The sequence below is a fragment of the Triticum aestivum genome, chromosome 1D (genome assembly GCF_018294505.1).
Source record: "Triticum aestivum cultivar Chinese Spring chromosome 1D, IWGSC CS RefSeq v2.1, whole genome shotgun sequence".
In the NCBI taxonomy this organism is placed as follows: Eukaryota; Viridiplantae; Streptophyta; class Magnoliopsida; order Poales; family Poaceae; genus Triticum; species Triticum aestivum.
In genome coordinates this window covers 11,074,146-11,093,330 of record NC_057796.1, presented here as the reverse complement: position 1 = coordinate 11,093,330, position 19,185 = coordinate 11,074,146, and the positions used below count along the sequence as shown (strand labels likewise).

Here is a 19,185-nt window from a genome sequence, read left to right as displayed (position 1 = left end):
CCAAAAGTAAAACCGGCGCGAATCTGAAATCGGGGAGTTGGTAGAATTTACGTCAGGAATGCCATCCCGCTCCATATTCCCCCATTCCCCATCTCGACCCTAAGCCGCCGCCGCCGCCGCCGCCCCGCCGTCTCTGTCTTGGCCCTCATCCAGCACCGGAGCCCAGCGCCGTCGCCCTCCTCCCCGTGCCGGCCACCCGAGCCGTCCGGACGCCTCCGGATCTGTACCGTCCTCTCCTCGCCTCCCCCGCCCCGCCGCCGCCGTGCGGGCCGATCTCCTCGCGCGCCCGCCTCGTCCCCGGGGTCTCGCGCCCGCGGCGGAGCCATGCCGGTGGCGGGGATGGGCGGGGTGATAGCGACGGTGAGCGGCTACCACGGCGACGAGCGGCACAGGCTCGTGAAGCTCATCTCGGAGACCGGCGCCAGCTACGTCGGCGCCATGAGCAGATCCATAACCCACCTGGTAATGTTTCGCTGTCAGGCTCTTGATTTCCGCTACGCGGGCCCCGCTGATTTGCATTGCCTTGTTCAAATGCGACTAGGTTTGCTGGAGGCTCGAGGGGAAGAAGTACGACATCGCCAGGAGGCTTCGGGTGCGCATCGTCAGCCACCGCTGGTTCCACGACTGCCTCAAGGAGGGGAGGCGCCTCCCCGAGGGGCCCTACACCATGGAAAGGTAGCCGATTTCTTCAGCTGTTTTATCGCACTGCAGTTATACATGTAGTCATGGTTAATTGCTTCTGTTGTGTAAATAGAATGTATCGTGGTGCAGTTAACATGGTTTAAACGTGCAACACAGCCCAGTGATCAACTCTAGTTGTGTATTTCATGTAGATACTTACAAATCTTTATGCGTCCCGTAGTTGATGCCCTGTAATAAACTAGCCAAAGTAGCATAATGCCTTTTCTCACTATCAAACTGTTCGCTATGCAATCCTCAGAAAATCTTGTTGTGCTTGATGTCCAGTGGTGAAGAAGCCGGGCCAGTCCCACAGCTGTCTGCTTTGCAAGGCAAGCGGTCCAAGAGAAATGCGTTCAGGGAGGATCCATGCCTGAAAGAGTTGCCTTCTGATTTATGCAATACCTCATATGCCAGTGATGTGGTCAAGATTGATGATTCAGATTCTGATTGGGAGCACCAGGGATGGTCGGGTTCATCCCTACTAAAAGAAGTAAGAGCCGTTAGTTTCAATTTCCAATTGATTTAGTTTATGAGTCCAATCTCTTGATTCTGCATTTAGTCTTCAGGTTTTAGATTTCACCCGTTCGATTTTTTCCATTCATTTCCGATAACAAATACAACAACTGTTTAGATCCATCTCCTCAAGTAAAAGCCATTATTCTCTGTAAGAGATTTGCTGTGTGATTACTGATTAAAGATCATGGGACAGGCATGCTCTATTTAGTAAGATAGTGTCCTTGCTTCCCATAACTGTATAAGTTAATTTAAGTGATTGGTTCTGACATTTTAGTGAATGCACCATGTATGTCCTGTAAGTAAGTTATAAGGCCTGAATGTGATGTGGATTTTTTGTGCTAGAATCTGATATTTTATCTGCATGTGTTATATTCAAATTTCAGTACCTTTTTCTTTTCTGCATCCTTTTCATTTAAGCTGTTAATTTGAGTTGCTAAAGTTGACGTTTCTTAGAACCGGCCCAAATTTTTGTTTATTTCACTCTATTATATACTTCCTCTGTTCCTAAATACAAGTCTTTCTAAAGATTCCAATAGGTGACTACATAACTACATACGGAGCAAAATGTGTTAATCTACACTCTAAAATATGTCTACATACATCCGTATGTTGTAGTCCATTTGAAATGTCTAGAAAGACCTATATTTAGGAACGGAGGGAGTATTCTGTAAGTACTGTGCTGTTGTTCATCACATTGTGGTTTCCCTCCATTGGCCCAAATGGTTGATGGTCTTAGAAAAGCACAATATTTTTTTCTGAAGTGTCATTATTCCTGACAAGTTATGCTGTAAATTTCCTGATGGAGCTTCCGTGTCGCCTTCAGAATTTAGTCGTTGCCGGGAATTCGAAGAAGATTCGTTCAGGCGATGTTAAAGGAGGAAAAAGGCATTTAAAGCGTGAGCAGAAGTCAAGTGATAAAGATATCCTACATCTGCGAGACAATGCTTCAAGTTTCAGGGAGGATCCATGCTTGAAAGAGTTACCTTCTAATTCATGCAGTACTTCATATGCCAGGGATGTGCTCAAGATTGATGATTCAGATTCTGATTTTGAGCATCAGGGCTGGTTGGAATCATCCCTATTAAAAGAAGTAAGAGCCATTGTTTCCAATTGATTTAGTTTGTGAATCCAATCCCTTAATTCTTCATTTGCTGTGTGAGATTTGCTGCAAGAGATTTGCTGTGTGATGACAAATCATGCGACAGGCATGCTCTATATAGTAAGACAGTGTTCTTGCTTTCCATAACTGCATGATTGATGAAATAAATTAATAATTAAGTGATTAGTTCTGACGTTTTAGTAAAGTACACCATGTATGTCCTGCAAGTAAATTGAGGCTTGAACCTGATGTGGATTTTTTGTATTAGAATCTGATATTTTAACTGCATGTGTAGTGCTCAAATACCTTTTTCTTTTCTGTATTGTTTTCATTGAAGCTGTTAATTTGGGTTGCTAATGTAGATGCTTCTCACAAGTGGCCTAATTTTTTTTGTGTGTATTTCAGTCTGTTATAGTATACTTTATAAGTGTTGTGCTGTTATTCATCCCATTGTGGTTTCTCTTCGTTGCCCCAAATAGTTGACGGTCTTAGAAGAATGCGATATTTTTTCAGAAGTGTCATTATTCCTGACATGTTATGCTGTAAATTATCTGATGGAGCTTGCTTGCCCTGTTGCCTTCAGAATTTAGTCGTCGCCGGGGATTCAAAGAAGATTCGTTCAGGAGATGTTAAAGGAGGAAAAAAGCGTTTAAAGCGTGAGCAGAAGTCAACTGATAAAGATGTCCTACATCTGCGAGACAATGCTTCAAGTTTGATGGTAATTTGCAAATTGTACTCCGTTGGAACCATTTGGAATAAATTCATTTGTCTAGCTTTAGCCTGACAAACTTTTGATTTTGTTTTGTGCTGTCATAAGGTCTTCATTCTGTTTAGGAAACCTACCGATATTTTTGTTACACAGTGAAGTCCTCCATCCTAAGTCCTGACTACGAAAGGACCTGCTAATGCTTGAAACTGGAAAGGGCACCTATATGAACTGTTATTGCTATGTAGATGACCTCGAATATTGTATGAGTTACAATTACATTCCCAAGATGAGAAAATTCTGATGTGGTCTTTGATGAATAGATAAGATGAGCAGTTGACTTCGTGTTTCAGTTTGTTTCGTTGTCCCTTGCGCTAACTGTTCTATTCTCAGTTGTAAACTTACACATATATCTAATGAAAATACAGATAAGAGAAGGCCTTCACACGTCAAGTTATACTTCATCTCGGAGCACATCGAAGCAAAAGGGAAACTTGTCAGGTCTCCTGTGTAATGAGGTTGTTGGTCAGATGAGCGAAAGAAATGATCCTATGGGAAAGGGATCACGAAGCAAGCATGCACGCTCTCTTTTGGAATTATCTGATGATAGTTTGTCAGATAGTTTTGAGGAACTACAAATGTTTGATACTTCAAGTACAGAAGCCCGGAGAAAAATAAGGAGCACAAATGCACCATCATTTCGGCAATCTACCTTGGAAAGCATATACGATCATTGTGAAACTAGTATGCATGATTACGAACCGGAAAAGAGTGAAGAGCAAGAAACTATTGATTTGGGTGAGAGGTCAAGAAGCTTGCAACCTGGTGATTTGTCAGGACATGAACCATCTTTCTGTACTCAAGAGAAAATAGATCAAAGTGACCTTGGCATCACAGCTGATCATGACAAGGGAGATGATGAGAAGCCCACGATGGAAGAATCATCCAACCTGAAAAGACAAGCAGAACTTTCATGTGTCATTTGCTGGACTGATTTTTCTTCCTCGAGGGGCATCTTACCATGTGGACATCGGTTCTGTTATTCATGCATTCAAGGATGGGCGGATTGTCTGGTATGTTGCGTCAACATAAATAAAATCCTTTAGTTAAATTCATTCCTTAAAATCTGCTTATACTGTGTTTTCTTTTGCACAATGTATACATCTTTTAGATATATACTGCCTCCATTCCTAAATATTTGTCTTTTTAGAGATTTCAAATGGACTACCACATACGGATGTATATAGACATATTTTAGAGTATAGATTCACTCATTTTGCTCCGTATGTAGTCACTTGTTGAAATCTCTAGAAAGACAAATATTTAGGAACAGAGGGAGTATGTTGCTCTACTGTACAACACACGAAATATGCGCTTAATGCTTGTATGGTAGCGTGGATTCAGGGCAGCGGTACAGCACTTCATCCTGATTGAAATACATGTTTCCAGTTTACATAAGATGAGAAATTGAACATATAGTCACCACTCCCAATAGCTCTCAGCAGGCAGGCCTTGAGCAAAACAAATTACTCGATGTCAGCGAAAAACCTATGCTTCTAGTTCTAGTTAGCCTCTTCTACTTGTAACTAATTTTTGGCCAGAAATTATTTGTTGTAGTAGCTGCTGCTTACACACGTGCATGCTGTGTGTTTCAGTCTTCCAGGGGAAAGGTCTCAACGTGCCCACTTTGCAAAGCCAGTTTCTCCTGGATCAGCAAGGTGGACGAGGCCGGCACTTCAGATCAGAAGATATACTCGCAGACCCCCGTTCCTTGTGGAGCTTCAACCAGCATCTTCATGTTTACTGGCGAAGGCCACAGCGACCTTCCTGGATCATCATCGGTGAGTTAAATCTGCTTCCACTATGCAAAAAACTGTCACCGCTTGACTTGATGTTACTTGTGTTTTTACGATGCTCACCTGTCTGCCGAACCGAACGTGCAGTCTGCCCAAGGCGCCTGCTACATGTGCCACAGCCGTGAGCCCGAAGAGCTTATATTGAGCTGCCATGTCTGCCGATCACAGTGGGTACACTCGTATTGCCTCGATCCTCCACTGACCCCGTGGACGTGCATACACTGCCGAGATCTGCGGAGGATGTACCAGCGCTATCGCTAGTCCGAGTTCTGGAAGTTCACTCTTGGCATCACTGGGCTGCTCGAGATATTCTTGGCAGATATAGCAATGGAAGGCATGTTGACTTAGCTGATAATTAATTTCTGCTTGATGTGGACGATAGAGACATTATGTCATGACATTTCTGAAGATTGAAGAAGAGAGGAAGAAGCACAGAGAGACAGGAAAAGTGATGGCGTCAGGCTGCAACGCGTTTTGAGATTGCATCTTTTTCTTTTTCTTTTTTGCATACATATGGGCAGTCAAGTGTCAACATCTTGTTGATCTGGACATGGTGCAAATGCATATGGTATGGGTGTGCTGCTCGGCTCCAAATTGTAACCGGTCCGGAGAGTAGCTTTAATAAGAAGATGCGTGCATGTTGCTAGAATCTTAAACTGTGTGCGCTTTCTTTTCTAAGCCAGACAATGAACAAAATAAATTTTGTACTGGTTGTTCTGCGTCCAGTTGTCTTAAAATTTTACTGGTCATTTTCATTGATAATTGAACTGTAAAAACATCTTATATCAGTGTGCAGAGCAAGTATTAGATTAAAATGCCCTTTGGATGTCTTTGCTCATAAAAAGAGAGTGTACCTAGTCTTTTCTCCATTTTAAATTTTACCTCTGTCCTGGAAAAGTTTGATATATCCATACCTAGACAAATGTTTTCCTAATAATAAAGCAAATAGTGTTTCTGGTTGTCCGTCAGAAAAATTGCCCCCGGAGTTCGCACTAATTACCCACTATGCCACCGGTAAGTGAGAAAAAACGGTTCGCTGCGGCTGCACCCGCCTTGCGTTTGGTTCATATAGAGTACAACGCTCTCGTGTATATAGAGAAAAATTCTTTGTAGGTCCTATATTTTATGCTGGTGATCATTTTAGTCCCTGTGGTTAGAAATACCCAAAATATAATCCCTAAACTTATACGTATGCGCTGATCTGGCCCAAGTCAACACTTGCCACATGTGCGCTGACTGCCAGCGTAGTTTTTTCTTTTCTTTCAGAGATGCCAGAACAAAAGAGTTGCCTCCCACCAGGTCGGACCGAGCCGCTCACCTGGTCGGATCCTGCCCCCCTCGCTCTCTCCTCTCCCCAACTCTAGTTCCCAAACTCCCTCCCCTCTGCTGCAGCCATTGCCTATAGCAACTCCGTTCGTCGGCGTAGTCCTCATGTCGGACTGAGTGGGGGGCGAACCGGTCCGACCAGGGGGTGGGGGGGGGGGAGGGCAGCTCTTTCGGGACCAAAGGGAGCACTAGTGTAGTTTTTCAGGAAACAAAGTAGAGAAACCACGTCTTGGCCGCGGCATGGAATTTGGCAGGAAAGGCTGCCACCCCGATGACCCATGCCCACGACCCAGTCCAGGTGAATGAACTAGAGGAGGGTTGGAGGTCAGAAGGTAAATTCAAAGAAAGGGAAGCGCCCTACCTGTGAGGACTAAAAAACTCTTAACCTAAACTACTAGTCGGAGCAAAGGCAGAGGGGAGGCAAATCCACTGGTTTACCCGTGAAGCTTGGTGGGCCCTCGGCCTTTGCAATGATTGGTGTTTTGAGGAGTCGGGTTGTAGATGCTCTAGCCTGCGAAGAATTGATTGTCATTAAAAAAAAGCTGAATCATTTTATGGAAGACGAGAACAAAACTGTTTGCATTTCACTCATATTAATGTCTGTGGCATATTTATAAAGTGTTCATCATGTGTTTGTAAAAAAATTCAATGCATACTTAAAAAATGTTCATCACGGATTTATGAAGCAGAGAAAAAAAAGAAAGAGAAACCGCGCCTTGGACGCGGAATGGAATTCAAAACAGATTAATTTTCGTCGGATAGCTATACGACCAGACTGCAAATACTATGGCCCACAAACTGGATCATCTATATTTTGTCTCTAATCGTAGATGTTGGACGGGAATCGATGGTACGTGTAGCAAGGTTGAATGGAATTCGGCAGGAAAGGGCGCCGCAGGTCGCCACCACGACGACCCACGCCCACGACCGGGTTCAGGTCAAGCCATTGCTCTCCAAGCACCAACCAAGCAAGATATCCCCAAATCTACAAAGCTCCGCTCCGGCCATGCCAGCAGCTCCACCCCTCCACCGCCCTCCCGCCTGCCATTCCTCTGCTTTCCCTAGCCCCCACTCTCTGCCACCCAGGCGACCAGCCCGCGGCCTGAGCTTCTTGAGGTTCCCAACCGGCGGCGGCGGCGGCGGCGGCAGCTGAGCCGAGAGGATAGTGGCAGGGGCGGCGGAGGCCGGGAAGCAGATCGCGGGGTAAGACTCCATCAACTTTATCTTCTTTCGTTCGATGTTCCGTTGTCTCTGACAGTGGAACCCGACAACCCGTTCCAATATGGATAGAATCTCCATGAACTCCTCCCGTAGATGCTCTTGTTCCAGTCTTGCATACTGATTTGGGTTCATCGACCATCAACCGGTGGTAAAAAACAACATTGGAGAACAGGTTTTCTACCCATCTATGGTACCACCGACTAACATAGATGATGTTTCGTCACTCAATTTTTCAGCGTGTTCAATAAGTGGATTTGCTGTCCTGTACAACTGTAAGTTGGTCTTATGTATTTTTTTTCATTTCTATATACCCTAGTGTGTTTGGGGCTGGTGAAGTTTTGCGCACTTCTGAATGTGTGTTAGACAGATGAAAGGCAGAGGATGTTGGCTGCATCACCATACTGGCTTTCAGTGAAATGGAAGCCAGGAGCCATGCTCCTTTTATCGAAAAAAAGATAGTACAATAGCGCTTGTCTTCCTACATGTTATTGGCAGCAGCCATTCTCAAACCCATCTATGCCTAAGCACTACTGACACACCAGTCACTAATATAGCTCATGTTTCATCACTCAATTTTTCAGTACCTTATCAAGTGGATTTTCCATGTCCTTGAGAACTGTAAGGTGGCTTCATGCTCTCCTTTTTGTGTCGCTGTGTGATGCAGAAAAAGCTTTATATGCCATAGTGTGTTTGGTGCTTGGAAAGTTTTGCGCAGTTTTGTATGTCTGTGAGGCAGACGGCGGGGATGTTGGATGTATCACCATATCGGTTTTCAGTGAAATGAATGAAATGTGGGATCCATGCTCCTTTTATGTCAAAAGAGTAATATAATCATGCAGCAGCGCTTGTCTTCGTTGTACTTGTTATGGGCAGAAGATGATTAAGCTCGGTTAAAAATTGGATAAACGTTTTAAACACCAAGCAGCAATATGGCCGTGTGTGCCATCCTTTGTAAACATAATACGCCGCATTTTGTCTAAGCTGAAGGTGATATAGTTCTTTGTAAACATAATACGCCACATTTTGTCTAAGCTGAAGCTGATATACTCCTTTATAAACATAATATGCCACATTTTGTCCAAGCTGAAGCTGATATAATCCTTTGTAAACATAATATGCCACATTTTGTCCGAGCTGAAACTGATATAGTCGTTTATAAAAATAATATGCCACATTTTGTCCAAGCTGAAACTGATATAAATTGTTCCGTGTTGGTGTTTTTTCAGAAGCGAATGGCGGAGGCTATACTACTCGCTGTTTCAAAGATTGGGGCAATCGTTTTGAATGAAGCTGTCTTGGCTGTCATCGACAAGCTGTCGAGGAAGGTTGATAACCTAAAGGAATTGCCGGCAAAGATAAAAAGAATCGATATAGAGCTGAAGACGATGAATGATGTAATTCAAGACTTGGGCACAACACATCTCAGCAACAATGTCGTCAAGGGTTGGATTGGAAATGTGAGGAGGCTGGCCTACCATGTTGAGGATGTGATTGATAAGTACTCATATGAGGCTCTCAAGCTCAAGGACGAAGGCTTCCTGAATCGGTACGCCTTCAGAAGTTCACGCCATATTAAGGTCTTCAGTAAGATTGCTGAGGAAGTTATAGAGATAGAGGGGGAGATCAGGCACATCAAAGAACTGCATATTTATTGGAGTACCATAGTACAGCCCATTAGAAATGAGCATGCAGAGATTGATAGGCAGCGATGGGGAGGCTGCTTTCCAGAAAGTGTTAGTGATGAGGACCTTGTTGGGATTGATGAAAACAGGAGCAAGTTGACCGAATGGCTGACCACCAGTGAGAAAGAAACCACAGTAGTTACAGTTTCTGGGATGGGAGGCTTGGGGAAAACAACCCTTGTGAAAAATGTGTATGATCGGGAGAAAGCCAACTTCCCTGATGCTCATGCTTGGATTGTGGTGTCATGGGTGTATGCTGTAGTTGATTTGCTGAAGGCATTGCTCACCAAGATACAATACACACAAGAGTCGCCGCCGCCGTCACCTCTTAGTCCGGGCGCCAAAGCTGATGTTTATGAGTTAACAGAGGCTATAAAGAAGATACTACAAAATAAGAAGTGCTTGATCGTGCTTGATGATGTGTGGGATAAAGAAGCATATACTCAGATGTGCAGTGCGTTCCAGGGTCTCCAAGGAAGCCGTGTTATGATCACAACACGGAAGGAAGATGTTGCGGCTCTTGCTCCAGTGAGGCGCCGCCTACTATTGCAACCATTGGGTAGCGTTGAATCTTTCAAGCTGTTCTGCTCCAGGGCTTTCCACAACAGCCTGGGCCGCAAGTGCCCTCCAGAGCTTGAGGCGGTGGCTGCTGCTATAGTTGACCGGTGTCGTGGCCTGCCATTGGCCATTGTATCGTCTGGCAGCCTATTGTCCACAAAGCAACCAACAGAGCATGCCTGGAATCAGGTGTACAACCATCTCCGGAGCGAGCTGCGGGGGAATAACCATGTCCAAGCTATACTTAATCTGAGCTACCATGACTTGCCTGGTGATCTCAGGAACTGCTTCCTGTACTGCAGCTTGTTCCGTGAAGACTATGAAATGTCACGGGAGAACCTTGTGCGGTTGTGGGTTGCTGAAGGTTTTGCAAAGAAGAAAGATAACAGCACGCCGGAGGAAGTGGCCGAGGGGAATCTCATGGAACTCATAGGCCGGAATATGTTGGAAGTTGTGGAGAGGGATGAGCTCTTTAGAGTTAGTACATGTAAGATGCATGACATTGTTCGAGACCTGGCTCTTGCTGTTGCTAAAGAGGAGAGGTTTGGCTCCGCGAGTGATCAGGGTGAAATGACGCTAATGGATAAAGAAGTTCGTCGGTTCTCAACATGTGGTTGGAGAGATAGCATGGCAGCTGCTCCAGGAGTGGATTTTCCACGACTCAGAACCGTCATCTCGCTTTCAGCAGCTTTGTCCTCTACTAACATGATTTCCTCTGTTTTATCTGGATCCAACTACCTTACCGTTCTCGAGCTTCAAGACTCTGCAATCTGCCATGTGCCAGCATCCATCGGGAATCTGTTCAATCTCCGCTACATCGGCTTGAGGCGCACCAGAGTTCAGTCATTGCCAGACACTATTGAAAAACTCTCAAACCTCGAGACGCTGGACGTCAAGCAAACAAAAATAGAAAAACTACCGCCAGGAATCGTGAAGGTCGAGAAGTTACGTCACCTTTTAGCCGACAGGTATGCTGATGAGAAGCAGACAAAGTTCCAGTACTTTGTCGGAGTCGAGGCGCCGAATATGGTTTCCAACTTCCGGGAACTGCAAACTCTTGAGACCGTGCATGCCAGCAAGGACTTGTCGCTTCAGCTGAAGAAAATGAATAAGCTTCAGACTGTTTGGGTTGATAACATCGATGCATCTAACTGTGATGACCTTTTCAAAACCCTCTCAGATATGCCTCTGCTTTCCAGCTTACTTCTCTGTGCATGTGATGAGAAGGAGACACTTACGTTCCAAGCACTCAAGCCAATTTCCAAGAGGCTCCACAGACTAATCATTAGGGGTGGCTGGGCCGATGGGACGCTCAAGTGTCCAATATTTCAGGGTCATGGGAAGAATATCAAGTATCTGGCTCTGAGTTCGTGCAATCTTGGGAATGAAGACCCGCTGCAGCTGCTGGCATCTCATCTGTCAGCTCTCACTTATCTCAGTCTTAACAGGGTGAGTAGTGCAGGTACATTGGTGCTTTCTGCAGGGTGCTTCTGTCAGTTGAAGACGCTTGTCTTGAGGCGCATGCCCAATGTAAAGCAACTGGAGATTGAGGAGGGCGCCATTCCGTGCATTGATGGGATCTACATCGTGTCACTCTCGGAGCTGAGTATGGTGCCTCGTGGCATCGAATCAGTTGGATCCCTGAAGAAGCTCTGGATGCTAGACCTGCACAAGGACTTCAAGGCTGACTGGGATCTGAACCAGATGCACAACAAGATGACGCATGTTCCAGAGCTCCGTGCCTAGCTAGCAAAGAGCGTCAGAGATGGAGAACATGATGAAGCATGTTCCAGAGCTCCGTGCATAGCAAAGAGCGGCAACTACATCCTTCGGTAATTAAAAATCATAAGAATCGCTTATGCACTGTAAGCGTACATGCTTTTAATTATTTGTAATGGTACTGTAATAGTATGATCAGCTCTTGATTTCTTTGCAACTGCGTCTTGTCATGCCTGCATTGTTGGTTATTTCTGTAATAATTCCTGAAACACGGGCATTCCTTGCCATCAAGAACTAAAACGAGTGAGTTTATTTCATTTATATAAGCGTAATTATCACTGGTTGGTTTTGCTTGATATCATAGATAGACTGATTCTATCGAAGTATGTACCTAGTATGTACTCGGCCATCTGTCTGCTTCCTATATATTGCAATGTATTACTCACTACAAGAAAACATATAATTAGCCACAAAGCATTTTGGCCGCTATACATGTATGTATTAGAACCAACTTACTAATATCTTGGTTACCAAGTATGTTCATAAATCAGTAGAGTACTGAACTGGCATACATATAGCTACCAAGCACTGAATTACTGATGACCAAACTGAAAAAATGCACACACGGATTTGATCCCCATCGCGCTATTACTCACACACACTGCTGTAGAAAGGAAAAATAGAGCCGCAAATGGGCGGTGGTGGTGTGGTAGAGCAGCAGTGCTTTCCCCGTCGGAGCAACTAACGAAGGCAGACCTGGTAATTTATAGGCTTCAGGACTGAAGGAAGAGGAGAAGCTGCAACCACACCGCTGAATCACAGAACCTTTGCATCCGCTTAGTTCAAGGTCAGTGACTGTACTACGTTCGTGTGTGAGATGGAACTCCTGATTATCTCCTGCCCGATTTCGTTGGTTTTCTATGAAATTTGGTTTGCAGGCTGGGTTGTTACGTTTTGAGGCTGAAATTAGGTTATATTTTGTGTTAATTCAACCGGTACGCAAGGTTCTGAGTACTTGGGTTCTAGTATGAATGTAGCTTGTTCTGTGTGATATTGGATTAGCATGTTGGACCGTGAGTGCTAGAGTTCCACATAAACAGATTCGGCCATTTTCATTGGCAGCTGCTGGAACAAAGTACTCTTTTATGTGTATAGAAGCATAGACTAATTACAGTGAGGATGATTAAAACTAGGCCACTTTTGTTACCAGCTAATTATACTGTTTTGCATTCAGATATGCGTGATGATACTCTGATTCATTAAGTTCTGTATGCTAGTTTATATGCTGCCCTTTTGATAGGAGTGGTAGTGCAACTCTGGAATAAATAATATACTTGATAGGCCTAGTCATTAATACTGAGTTGTGATAAATAGCTTAGGAGTACCACTTTGTTGTTTTGTTCAGTATTTTTGTTGCGAATTTTGTTAACTTTCTGAATATGCACATGCCTTTGCTTTATTTTTAGTTTTTTATGTTCTTGTTGGATTTGAGATTCTAATTAGGCTTGTTTGTCAGTGCCGGCCTTCCTGCACCTTTGGTTATTCAAAGAAAGGTGGAAGATCTGAAGCCAAATGTAGAACAGGGGAAGGTAAAAGCAGGCTCACAGAAAATGGTTGCTCAAGCATCTTGTGTCATTCTGAAGAAAGAAACAAATAGAGTTGTTGAACTGAACTGAACTAGTTACAAATGTGCATATGATTATTAATTGATAGTGCAGTTTGGGAAAAAAGACAGATAGTGCTTCTAATGAATCCTGCTTATGATAAATCAATAATGGATTCAGTTTGTACAATATCTAAAAATATATCTAAAAAAGTATATATATATATACACAATCCAACAAGCATGATCTGTTTCATTTTTTGGGTAAGCTATCTATAATACAAATATGACGTTTTTACTATCGTGCAAATTACTTATTGGCATTCATGCACATATAGTTCCCCAGTGCAGTACTTGAGCTTCGAGTCTTGCGTTATATGAATTTTTTGGGTGTTACCATGTACATTATCTTGATGCAGAGTCCTGAAACCGTATCTCGTTTAATTCTTTACTATTTTCTAGCCTAGCTTAATCTTCTTTATCGATACTATGTCTCTTCCTGGTTTGCTCCTGGTAACAAGAGATGTTAGAAACTAGATCTTTGATTCATTCCTTTATTTGATTTTATTTCCTTTCTGTGGTTATGAGCAAGGGTAAACCCGCAAGGGAGCTTCAAAGTACTGAACTGCACATAGCTATTGAGAACTGCTCCAACAAGCTAGTAAATGCATGTATATATTTTTTATTCAGAAGTTATTTGAGGCCAGGCTATAGATCTGCTGCAACCGTACTGCTTCTGATGGAGAGGGTATGATCAGTTTGCCTTTACTCCCTCCGTTCCAACATAAGTGTGAGTCGTGGTTTTAGCTTGAACTAAAGTCATGACACTTATTTTGGAACGGAGGGAGTATAGAACACAGTAAAGAATCTTTGTGATTTGGTAAATTTATTCATGAGATTGAACTTGATGGTGCAGGTAAATTTAGAAATCATAGGCTCTCTAGCCTCAGATGGAGGGTCCATGAGGTGAAGCAATTTTGAGAGGTACACTCTGCTCTGATATTACAAAAATGGTAGACCTACAGTCAGTTACAGACTTTTCCACGTACAGTGGCGGAGCCAGAAACTCAATATAGAGGGGGCAAACATGTTATATAATATCAGACAGGGCCAAATCATCTAAATCTTGCTAATTTTGTTTGACAAATGGAGGATTAAAAGCACATATAGTTGTATTTCTGAGAGCGGGGGGGGGGGGGGGGGGGGGGGGGGGGGGCAAGGCCCCTGCCAGCACCCCCTGCCTCCCACGTACAAGAACTCCCCCCCCCTTCGGGGGGTGGGGCTCACCTTGCAAACTAAAATCCAACCACAAACTTACAATTTTTTTTTTCGAAAAGGGGGGATTTCCCGGCCTCTGCATCAGAACAATGCATACGGCCATCTTATTGAACAAATAAAAAGGTTCCAACAAGGTCTTAAAGTCTCCAAAAGAAAATAAAAAGGAGCTCACACAGAGCTAAAAGGGCTAGAAGCCAAACTAGCCAAATAAAGGACGCCACAACCGGCTGGCAAAAGAGAGATAGGTAAACTAATTGCCTATCCTATTACATGACCGCCATCCAAACCGGTTGAACATATCCCGAGCTACCATCTCCCAGCGGATAGATCTAGTAACCAAACGCTCCCTGGCCTCCGTCGGAGTGAGTAGCGACCACGAGCGGATCAACGCCGTGGCTCGGAAAATAACCTGCAAAAAATGAATGCGTGTTGTCCTGTTAAAAACCAAATCATTTCTGCAATTCCAGAGTGCCCACAACAAGGCACAGACTCCTACACGAATATGTCTCGCTAATTCGGGCTCTATCCCGTTAAGCCACGTTCCAAATACCGTGTTGACAGAACTCGGTGGAGTAATATTAAAAGCAATATGAACCGTCCGCCATAAAACTTTGGCTAGCGGGCAATCAAGAAAAAGATGTTTGATCGTCTCATCCCGATCACAGAAACTACACCTAGTAGGTCCTGTCCAATTACGCTTTGTCAAGTTGTCCTTGGTTAAAATAACTTGTTTATGAAGAAACCACATAAACACTTTGATTTTCAAAGGGACTTTGACAGCCCAAACATGTTTGGAACTAGAAATCGAGCTTGAATTGATAACATCAACATACATTGATTTAACTGTAAATACTCCAGACCTAGTAAGCTTCCAGCGTAATTCATCGGATTGTTGAGAAAGCTGAACCTCCATCAGTCTACTTACTAGAAGGAGCCATTCTTCCCAACGATTCCCCACTAGCGCCCTTCTGAACTGAATATTAAGGGGGATAGATTGAAGTACCGTTGCAACAAACACCTCACGTCGTTGAACAATACGATACAAAGACGGGTATTGAATGGCTAAGGGTGTCTCTCCGAGCCAAGTATCCTCCCAGAAACGCGTACTAGCACCGTTACCAATAATAAACTTTGTCCTATTAAACAGGGACAATTTGACTTTCATAAGCCCTTTCCAAAAAGGTGAGTCAGTCGGCCTTACTGTCACCTGAGACATAGTTTTGGTTTGAAGGTACTTGCTATGGAGGATTTGCGCCCAAGTGGCATCAGTCTCACTTGATAACTTCCATAGCCACTTACTGAGAAGACATCTGTTCTTAACTTCAAGATTCTCAATACCAAGACCCCCTTGGTATTTCAGTCTACAGATGATATCTATTTGGTAAGACGATATTTCCTTTTAAGTTCATCACCCTGCCAAAAGAATCGTGATCGATAAAAGTCCAGTCTTTTCCTAACTCCAACTGGGACTTCGAAGAACGACAAAAAAAACATAGGCATACTCGTGAGAACCGAATTTATCAGAATTAATCGGCCTCCGTATGACATGAGCTTGCCCTTCCAGCAACTCAGTTTCTTTTCAAATCGGTCCTCGATGCACTTTCATTCTCTGTTTGTCAGCTTACGATGGTGGATTGGTATTCCTAAGTATGTGAAAGGTAAAGCCCCCAAATTGCACCCAAACAATTGCCTATAAGCCTCTTGTTCGTCATTGGCTCTACCAAAGCAGAACAACTCGCTTTTGTAAAAGTTAATCTTTAACCCGGTCAATTGTTCAAATAAGCATAACACCAGCTTCATATTTCTCGCTTTGGTTAAGTCATGCTCCATAAAAATGATTGTATCATCGGCGTACTGAAGGATGGACACACCTCCGTCAACGAGATGAGGTACCAGGCCACCCACTTGACCAGCCTCCTTAGACCTTCCTATCATAATTGCCAACATATCCACTACAATGTTGAACAGGATAGGAGACATCGGATCCCCTTGTCTCAGGCCCTTATGTGTCTGGAAATAATGACCTATTTCGTCATTCACTTTAATTCCAACACTCCCTTTTTGCGTATACGATTCAACCTGGCGGCGCCAGGCTTCATCAAATCCTTTCATACGCAATGTCTGTTGGAGGAATGGCCATTTGACTTTATCGTACGCTTTCTCGAAATCCACCTTAAAAACAACTCCATCTAGTTTTTTCGAGTGAATTTCATGGAGCGTTTCATGAAGGACCACCACCCCCTCTAGGATGTTTCTGTCCGGCATGAAAGCAGTTTGGGAATGCTGCACCACAGAATGTGCAATCCGTGTGAGCCGATTAGTCCCAACCTTGGTGAATATTTTGAAACTAACATTGAGAAGGCAGATCGGCCTGAACTGCTCGATTCTCACATCATCCGTTTTCTTAGGAAGCAGTGTTATTGTTCCAAAATTTAAGTGAAATAATTGAAGCTATCCAGAGAATAGATCTGGGAACATTGGTAGCATATCCCCCTTAATAATATGCCAACACTTTTTGTAGAACTCCGCCGGGAAACCATCTGGCCCGGGAGCCTTATTGTTTTTCATCTGTGCTATAGCATCAAACACCTCCTTCTTCGAGAACGGGGCAACCAAAATATCATTATCATTAGCAGTTAGTTGAGGCACATCCTCGATCCTGGACTCATCGAGGGACACACAACTATCCTCTGGAGGTCCAAATAACTGTTTATTATACTCGGTTATGTAAAGTTTTAGGTTGTCCTGTCCTAAAATAGTTCCTTCATCTTGTTCAGACTGAAAGATTCTCTTCTTTCTGTGCTTGCCATTAGCAATCAAGTGAAAAAATTGAGTGTTCGCGTCCCCCTGGACTACTTTGCGGACCTTAGCCTGCAACGCCCACTTCAATTCTTCTTCGCGGAGAAGTTCTTTCAACCTCATCTCCGCATCAAGTTTATCCTGAAGCTCTGCGGCTTGCAAGATTGTGGATTCGGCTTTTAAATCTAGAGCCTTTCCTTTTCAACCTTATAAATCCCACTAAGGTGCTTAGCCCATCCCCGTAGGAAACTTCTCAAATGCCTAATCTTATTCTGCCAACGCTCAACAGACGTCGTACCTCCTGCATCCTTAGCCCATTCCCTGGCAATCAGATCCAAGAATCCTTCTCGTTCAAACCATGCCAGCTCGAAAGAAAAGGTGTTTTTGTTTCCCACGTGGTTTGGCTCACCTGAGTCCACGAATAAAGGTGTGTGATCCGAGATTCCGCGCGAGAGAGTCTGAACCGTTACGAGAGGAAACTTCTGTTCCCACTCGACACTCGCGAGGACTCGATCAAGCTTCTCATATGTCGGGTTTGGCAAAGCATTAGCCCAAGTAAACTTTCTACCGGAAAGCTCTATCTCTCTCAGGTCCAAGCTTTCAATAATGGTATTGAACATAAACGACCATCTGCCGTCAAAATTATCATTATTCTTTTCCACTCTCCTCCTAATGATGTTGAAGTCACCCCCAACTAAAATTGGGAGCTTCCCGGATTCGCAGATTCGAACAAGGTCCGCTAAAAACTCCGGTTTAAGCTCGGGCTGCGCGGCCCCATAAACCGCCACCAGAGCCCAGTTAAACCCATCAGCTTTGGACCTGACACGAAACTTAACCGTGAAGTCACCCATCACTACACTTCGGACTTCCAGCGACTCGCATCTCACTCGAAGCAAGATCCCACCCGATCTTCCTCGCGGAGGAAGGCAATGCCAATCAAAATCGACACCGCCCGATAAAGTGTTGAGAAACTGGGGCGCAAAATTATCTCTACCAGTTTTCGAGAGAGCAATAAAATCTAATCTATGCTCAAGAGACGCCTCAACAAGAAACCTTCTTTTAGCCAAGTCTTTCTGACCTCTGCTATTCCAAAAGATTCCTTTCATATTTCATCATGAAATTTTTTGGTAGTCCGAATCCTAGCACTCCTACGAACCGCTGAAACGGGATAAATCTTCCGCTTCCACTTGCGTTTGGGTTTACTTTGATCCTCCGTCCGGTCCTCATAACCGGGCTCAGCGGGTCTAGCAACTGCATCCTCTAGAGTTACATCATCTTCCTCAGAATCAGGAGTGGATGTTACAAGATCCGCACAAAAATTATCGAGCACTCTGACCCCCAACGCATCAATCTCTGCATCATTCATGGGTTTTACCGCTGCTAGGTTTCGAATTGTTTCTAAAGAGCGTTCCGCTTCCAAATCTAGGAGATCATTAACCGAGTTGAAAATTTCACTATCATTACTCCCTAGCGAAACTCCTAATTGGTTTGCATTATTTATAATCTCCTCATTAGAAAAATGCAAGATTGAATTAGAAACGTTGACAGACATACCAGTAGTGACCTCAATGTCACGAAGCTTGGCCGCCCTCATAGCGCACCTCTGCTGCATGTCATCAACCTCCGGGTGCTCCTGGATACGAGAACTCATCCGTCGCCCCGCAGAGACCGGGTCAGGGATCCCACCAAAGGCAATGACCTCCTCCCGAGTAAAACCTCGCGCGGAATCCCACGAAGGGTCAGCCAGTGTTACCGGAGGAGGCGGCGGTGGGCTCCCAATGCCCACGGACAAGTGTCTCAAACCGAAGCCCTGTGCCACCGGTAAGCCAGGAGAGGGAAGCGCGGGGGTCGCCTGCCCGAGCACTCCTCCCGCCCCAACCCTCTGGCCAGAGGGTAACACCGGCGCCGCAGGAGACACGGCCTTCCTGGCCACCGAAGGAGAAGGGGGGATCAAGGCCACCTGCCCCAGACCACCACCCTGCGCCACTGGATGAGTGGCCACTCTAGTCGCGGCCAGAGAAGAGGGGACCGAGGCCACCTGCCCCGGAACGCCTCCCCCACGGCCGGCCGTCGTCGGCGTCGCCGGTGTCGCCGGCGCCAGGATCGGAGGAGAAGAAGTCGAGGCCACCTGCCCCGTACTC

The 19,185-nt window shown here is 44.6% G+C and overlaps 2 protein-coding genes across 3 annotated transcripts; both read left to right on the top strand.

Moving 5' to 3' along the window:
• The first annotated feature begins 33 nt into the window (after positions 1-33).
• On the top strand, positions 34-5,595 carry LOC123179903 (uncharacterized). The gene is made up of 8 exons (XM_044591811.1): positions 34-462; positions 542-675; positions 967-1,171; positions 2,021-2,287; positions 2,880-3,014; positions 3,431-4,075; positions 4,658-4,843; positions 4,946-5,595. Exons 1-8 carry the CDS (start codon positions 325-327, stop codon positions 5,117-5,119), a joined length of 1,884 nt encoding a protein of 627 aa, XP_044447746.1. The 5' UTR covers positions 34-324; the 3' UTR covers positions 5,120-5,595.
• A 1,458-nt stretch (positions 5,596-7,053) lies between these two features.
• LOC123179902 (disease resistance protein RPM1) lies at positions 7,054-11,685 on the top strand. 2 transcript variants are annotated; one of them, XM_044591809.1, is made up of 3 exons: positions 7,054-7,387; positions 7,578-7,677; positions 8,632-11,685. In XM_044591809.1, the coding sequence occupies exon 3, from the start codon at positions 8,638-8,640 to the stop codon at positions 11,389-11,391; it is 2,754 nt and encodes a 917-aa protein (XP_044447744.1). In that variant the 5' UTR covers positions 7,054-7,387; positions 7,578-7,677; positions 8,632-8,637; the 3' UTR covers positions 11,392-11,685. The 2 variants fall into 2 exon arrangements, with proteins under 2 accessions (XP_044447744.1, XP_044447743.1); XM_044591808.1 differs by lacking the exon at positions 7,578-7,677 and having other exon boundaries at positions 7,055-7,387.
• Positions 11,686-19,185: the final 7,500 nt, after the last annotated feature.

Excerpts from the sequence above, each read along its gene's own strand:
- LOC123179903 (XM_044591811.1), top strand. The coding sequence starts at position 325 with ATGCCGGTGGCGGGGATGGGCGGGGTGATAGCGACGGTGAGCGGCTAC. Across the intron at positions 3,015-3,430 it reads ACAATGCTTCAAGTTTGATG|ATAAGAGAAGGCCTTCACAC; the intron begins GTAATTTGCAAA and ends ATGAAAATACAG. Across the intron at positions 4,076-4,657 it reads AAGGATGGGCGGATTGTCTG|TCTTCCAGGGGAAAGGTCTC; the intron begins GTATGTTGCGTC and ends TGTGTGTTTCAG.
- LOC123179902 (XM_044591809.1), top strand. The coding sequence starts at position 8,638 with ATGGCGGAGGCTATACTACTCGCTGTTTCAAAGATTGGGGCAATCGTT.